This window comes from Bubalus kerabau, chromosome X (genome assembly GCF_029407905.1).
Source record: "Bubalus kerabau isolate K-KA32 ecotype Philippines breed swamp buffalo chromosome X, PCC_UOA_SB_1v2, whole genome shotgun sequence".
NCBI classification, from domain to species: Eukaryota; Metazoa; Chordata; class Mammalia; order Artiodactyla; family Bovidae; genus Bubalus; species Bubalus kerabau.
The window spans coordinates 64,437,753-64,444,348 of NC_073647.1; the positions used below are offsets into that span (position 1 = coordinate 64,437,753).

The 6,596-nt window shown below is 44.2% G+C and overlaps 1 protein-coding gene across 2 annotated transcripts; it reads left to right on the forward strand.

The window, feature by feature from the left end:
• Nucleotides 1-3,126: 3,126 nt before the first annotated feature.
• Nucleotides 3,127-6,158, forward strand: LOC129639276 (uncharacterized). 2 transcript variants are annotated; one of them, XM_055564332.1, is made up of 4 exons: nucleotides 3,128-3,470; nucleotides 3,671-4,034; nucleotides 4,784-4,982; nucleotides 5,956-6,158. In XM_055564332.1, the coding sequence occupies exons 2-3, from the start codon at nucleotides 3,680-3,682 to the stop codon at nucleotides 4,939-4,941; spliced, it is 513 nt and encodes a 170-aa protein (XP_055420307.1). In that variant the 5' UTR covers nucleotides 3,128-3,470; nucleotides 3,671-3,679; the 3' UTR covers nucleotides 4,942-4,982; nucleotides 5,956-6,158. The 2 variants fall into 2 exon arrangements, with proteins under 2 accessions (XP_055420306.1, XP_055420307.1); XM_055564331.1 differs by having other exon boundaries at nucleotides 3,127-4,034.
• The last annotated feature ends 438 nt before the right edge of the window (nucleotides 6,159-6,596 follow it).

Sequence of the window (6,596 nt, forward strand, 5' to 3'; positions counted from 1 at the left end):
CTATCCCCATGTTCATAGCAGCCCTAACCGAAATGGGAACCCAAATGTGAAACATCGCAAGGATCCACCAACTTGTCCTCAACTTCTTTCACATACATAAACAAAAGTGACCCTCTGGCGTGGGCATGGCATTCAGCCGAAAAAAGGAATGAGAGAGGCCAGACACAAAAGGTCACATATTGTAGGATTTTATTTCTCTCAGCTATCTAGAAAATGTAAGTTCATAGAGGTAAACAGAAGAGTAGTAGTTACCAGAGCCTGGTTATCAGAGTAGTTATCAGAGCAGTGAGGGGGAAATGGAAAAGGACCAATTACTGGCATGGGGTTTCCTTTAGGAGTGATGATTTATTTAGGGACAACAGAGAGAAAGGCTGAGAAGCATTGTGAACGTACTAAATGCCTGTGACATTCACCACAATAGTGCAATCATATTTTTAAACATAAAAAGCGCTTATTGACTTAAGACTTCTGCAATTAGATTGGGAATTGACTTCAACAAATGCTGGGCTTCCTTTGGGGCTCAGCTGGTAAAGAATCCTCCTGCAATGTGGGAGACCTGGGTCTGATCCCTGGATTTGGAAGATCCACTGGAGAAGGGAATGGCTACCCACTCCAGTAATCTAGCCCGGAGAATTCCATGGACTGTGTAGTCCATGGGGTCGCAGACAGTCGGACATGACGTGACTGAGGGACTTTCACTTTCACTTTTCAGCAAATGCTGAAATGCATGCTTTAGGAAAACGCTTTGAACATAATACCGGGGAACAAAATAGAGGAATACTTGAAGATATCACTAAATTTTTAAAAGATGCCCCTATAGGGTTAAGGGAGCAACTGAAGAGAGCCAATAGATGTATTTGCCTCAAGAATTTTATGATTGTGGTGTTTCAGTGCTCCAGATCATAGCAGCCATTCCCCTAAAATATCCCCTAGTGGGCATAGGCACTGGGACATATGGCTCATAAAGTTAAATTGAGTGTTTGTCACTTAGAAATGGGCTTGACAGCTTGGGACCCAATGGACTATCCCCCTTGAAATTATTGAGTATGAGCTAGGTAAAACAAAACAAGGCCGGTATAAGGGGTGAAATCTATAATGCATAAGTTCTATATAGGGCAAGGTTGATTTTCTTCACTGTGTCTCCTACTAAAGGCCATAACTCCCAAATACCATCACCTGGGGGATGGAGTGGGTAAACATTTAAATATATGAATTTGGGAGGGGGTGTCACTGTTTAGTGTAGAGCAGGTGATTAGCCCAGTCATGAAAATAAGTCTCTCTTCACTTCTCGGAGCCTTGAAGTGAATTGGGGAGCCCTGATGAATCCCTTTTCAGCTCTTACGTTTACTCCTTCCACTCTCCAGTCTCCATTCTCGAGGCATCCATGTCAACTTCTATGTTCTTTTCTATGCAACTTTAGCAACATTAAAACATTCAAATTCTCCTTCTGTCTCTCACAGGAGGTTGAAACAGTTGCTCATATGTGATCTATACATTTATCTTTTTTATTTATATTTAAATGTATATAAAGAAAATAAATATATAATAATATAAATGTATAATATTATATGACATGATATTATATTATACTATTATATTATATTATATATGATAATATAAATATTATCAGAGAAGGCAATGGCACCCCACTCCAGTACTCTTGCTTGGAAAATCCCATGGATGGAGGCGCCTGTTAGGCTGCAATCCATGGGGTTGCTAAGAGTCGGACACAACTGCGTGACTTCACTTTCATTTTCACTTTCATGCATTGGAGAAGGAAATGGCAACCCACTCCAGTGTTCTTGCCTGGAGAATCCCAGGGACGGGGGAGCCTGGTGGGCTGCCATCTATGGGGTCGCACAGAGTTGGACACGACTGAAGTGATTTAGCATAGCATATATATTATTGATGTATAGTTGCCTTACAAAGTTCCAGGTGCACAGCAAGGTGATTAAATTATACATATACACATATATTATTTTTCAGTTTATTTTCCATTATAGGTATTTCAAGAGATTGACAAAGGGACTACACTTCCCAGTGCTATATAGTAAAACTTTGTTGGTTGTTGCACATCTTTTCTAAAATTAGAAATCTAGCATTCTATTCATACTAAGTCAAACAAGTGGAATCAAAATGTCATAAATTTTTTAGTTAGGCAAACATTAATAAGTTTTCTAAAATATATATTATACATACTAGTGAGTAGCTATTATTCACTTAATACCATTGTACCATGAGTGGTCAACACAAAAGTAGGAGAGTTCTATACCACCAAAGATACCATTTAATAGAAAAACCTGACGCATATCAGAATTATCTTAGAATTTTTTGAAAATTGCCAAGGTATTGCTTTTATTCTCCAAAGCTACAGATATGTTGCTAATGACCAGCCATGCTGAAAATCAACTGGACCTTATGATGAACTTTTAGGCTTATCTAGTATGTTTCATTTTTTTCTATTTCATATTCAGTGCTCCCGTTTAATTCAGTTTATGTTTTCCAATTTCTCCTACTCTTACCTTTGATGTTCTTTCTCGAGGCTTTATGAACTTTTTAAAATAAGTGTATCTGTGATGACCTGAGCTGACACAAGGTGGCAACTGGGGACCACATCCAGCTTCCCATATCCCAGGGTGCCGCCTGTAGGGACATTGCCATTTCGTTTTTGCAATGGTGCAATGTAAAGGACAGAGAAGGCAATGGCACCCCACTCCACTACTCTTGCCTGGAAAAACCCATGGAGGGATGAACCTGGTAGGCTGCAGTCCATGGGGTCGCTAGGAGTCGGACACGACTGAGCGACTTCACTCACATTTCACTTTCATGCATTGGAGGAGGAAATGATAACCCACTCCAGTACTCTTGCCTGGAGGAGTCCAGGGATGGGGGAGCCTGGTGGGGTGCCGTCTATGGGGTCACACAGAGTCGGACACGACTGAAGGGACTTAGCAGCAGCAGCAGCAGCAATGTGAAGGAAGGGACTCCTGTGGGCTCAAAGTATGACCTGGAGCAGGAAGGCTTCCGTGCAATCTGAAAGCCTTGATCACTCATTGGACGGTGGTCATGCCAATCCTTGCCTCCTGGCAAATGAGCTTAGAGCTGGCGCTGGAGGAAGTGGTTGCGGTTGACCCTTCCAGCTCCACCTACCGTCGCCAGCCCATCAGGGTCTTTCCCGCCTTGTCCGCCGCCAGCTCAGCTTCGGTCTTGGTGGGCCGGTCTGCGGGCCACCCCCTCACCATTCCTGTTGTGGGGCCCACACCAGCAAGTCGCAGACTCCTGTTCCCTGTGCAGCTGACGTCTCTGCTGTCCCCACCCCCACCCCGCGGTCCCACTGCCAACAGCGTCTCCTCAGCGCAACACTCAGCCCTGCGGCCGCCATCTTCCCCACAGACCTCACTGCAGGACGATCACTGTCTGGCACGTCTCTCCTGCCATGTCTGCCACAGAGGAGAACGATTGGATCCCAGGTGGCCCGGATAGAGCTGGTGGCGGGGCAGGCCGCGACCCCAGTCTTCTTGGGGTCCAAGCATCTGCTTGGGAGGGGACGGAAGGAGTCGAGGAGGCCACGGCTCTTCTGGCTTCCTTGGAGGTCTCCAGAGCCCTTCCCGGGGAGCAGGGTTCGCCACAGGCCGCAGTGGAAGCGGAATGTGGTAGACAGCCGTTACAGGAGGAGGAGATGGAGGAAGCTGTAGAGATGCAGGAGGACAAGGAAGAGGGTGAGATTGATTTCGACTTGGAGGAGGAGGAGCACCTGTCTGGAGAGGGCGAGGAAGAGGAGGACAAGAAGGAGCAGGAGGGTGCGGCAGGTGTTACAGGCCTTGGGTTCTGCATGGAGACGTTTGGGCCCCTGTTCCGGAGTCACCTCGACTCCTTTCTACGCAATTTCCATAACAACAGACATGTCCTGTTCCGGCCTCCCACTGACCGCCTGATGGCCAGGGGCCTCTCCCAGCCACCCTCGGATCCTGGAAAAGGTCCGGTGCCTCCTCAGGAGCAGGAAGACGTGGGAGAGGGAGGCAGAGTCTTGCAGGGTGAGTACCCGGTGGAGGGTGCTCCACCCTGCGAGCTGCGGTATCCTGCGGAGGGGGTTGCTTCCTAGAAGACAGAGGAACCAGCAGTGGAGGCCGAGTTCTGGGCGAGCAAGCCCTGACTGCTGCCTCTGAGACTGGGAGGTTGAGGCCTGTGATCCCGGAGGGGCTGAGGCGGGCAAGTGGTGGCTGAGCCCTTGTGGGGCCATTGAACTCAAAGGCAGATAGGTTTCTAGCAGTCACGCAGTGGGTCAGAACTCTCAAAAACCTACGGGCACAATTGACACAAGTGGAAGCCCAGTTCTGTAGACCTTCATGGTCTCGAGAAAAAGCATGCTGCCTTCTACCAACCTAGAGGCAAACAAGTGGCATCCCTCCCTTTTGGTCAACGGCTTTAACAAATGTGAATATTCTCGGTAGGAGGATCTGAGAAAATGATGACATAGCACAGGGGCACTTTTCAGCGACTGAGGAATCTGTGAGCATCCCCATAGAATTTGTCTTTAAGTCAAAGGAGCATTTTTTTCCATTGAAGTTCCTACAAACCCATACAAAATGGTACCAGTATCAAATGATTCGGATCCCTTCTCCAAAGGGGCCAGAAATAATCAGAGAGATCTGTGTGCCGATCTACTGGAGAGAGGGGGAAAATGTTTGTGAAAATTGTCAAGCAGCAGACATGATGGGAGGCTAGAAATGTATCCAGGTATTATTTGTTGTTTCTTTTATTAAACCTATTTCTCTTCTCTCAGGCCCAGACTCTGCTGCTGATTTTCAGTTGGGATATTTTCCCTGCCAACTTTCGACCCCAATGTCTGCATCACTTTGCCCCAATGATGACGGTGAGGATCAGTATGAAAACACTGATGAAGAGGAAGAGGCTGGAAAGGAAAAACCTGAAGGACTCTGAATGGATGTGGTCTCAGCAAAAAGCAGCTCTGGATAATACAGGTATTATTGTATAGGCTTTCGTACGACATAACCATTCCTGACACATACCTGTTAAAAACAGCTTTATATTTTTTAATTTTTCTTCTGTAAAGTACATAAGAAAATTGTTGAAATTTAATTTTGGAAAAACAGTTTATTGTTAATAATGAATTCTAGATAATGTAGGAGGCAGTGTGTTCTGAAATGTATTTCATTTATAGCCACAAGTCCTTTGTCCTGTAGCTTTAAGTCTACTACAGATGGGAAATTTACCAGACCTGGAAATGGAGACCAGTGCTTGTTTAGAGAATGGTCACCAGAAGCAGCAGCTACAGTGACTAGGCCATGCATTAGCTGGGTCATCATCACCTGGCCACAGAATTGTAGTCTCTTGTACTGGCAATGACTTTGAGAAAGCGATTCCTTACAAAGTAGTGAGACGTTAAGGGTTTCAAGAGAACTGCACTTCAGGATTGATTCACAAATATTAGTTCAATTTAGATTTTTTATTCAAAAGAAAAGGAAACTAGACTCAACAATATTATTGCTTGTCACTGAGTTGGTAATTAAATCTTTGTTTCGCTTTCCTCTATTAATTCATCTTTTAGTCTCTCTCACTCAATCTCTCACTCTTTCTTAATTTTCATGCATGTAGATGTTTGATAAAGCCTTATCCTCATTTTACACATGTGGAAACTGAAGGTCTGGAAATATAAGGGATTGATGATTTGTGCAAGGGAACACCAGTTTTTAAGGTGGAATGACTTATTTAAATCACAGTGTGGCCTTTCAAGGAAACAGCAAGCATTTATAGTGGTGGGCAAGAGGGAGGTAAGTTTTGCGTGAGCAATGATGTGCACCCTGATCACCAAGGGTCTGAGTTACAAGAAGAAAACATTGAGAAAACAGATGTAGATAGTGTTGACTCATATTTAGAAAGTCACTGCATGTTATTCAGGTACAATTGTTAACTGGCTCTTATTTCATCCTACAGTGGGAAGGCATAGAAAAAGCAGACAGCAAAAGAAAAGATGAATCTGTTCTTCATGGATATTCTTGTTTTCATTAGCCTGAAATACTAATTTTGTTTCAAAGTTTCAATGCCCCAAAGTGGTATTAACTACTGACATCTGACTTTACACTTACATTTTACAGATAATTTGTTAGTATTGTTCACATTGGAAATAAAAGCTTGTTTGAAACAAATAAGCTGTAGTTTTTGTTTTTGTTTTTTTTTTCCCCATAAATACCACTGACTCAAATCTATCATTGTTCTATTTATTTTGGCCCACCTTACTGTCACTGAAAGGGATTTCTTTCCGCTATTTGTCAAGCCTGTTTTAAATCCTTTTATTGCAGCCCCAAATAAATTAAAATATACGATTGTAAATAATTTGCGTGATGGTGCCCTAGCCTCTACTATATTTTATTGAAAGGAACTGTTGGATGACCTAGCTTGCCTGGAACAGCAGCATCAGCATCAGCTGGGAACTTGTTTGCAATGCACATTCTCAGACCCTGCTCCAGACCTACTGCGTTGGAAATTCTGAGGGTAGGCCGCTAGCCATCAGGGTTTTACAGTCCTCCAGGTGCTACTGAAGCACACTGAAGTTTCAGAACCACTGCTTTAGAGCA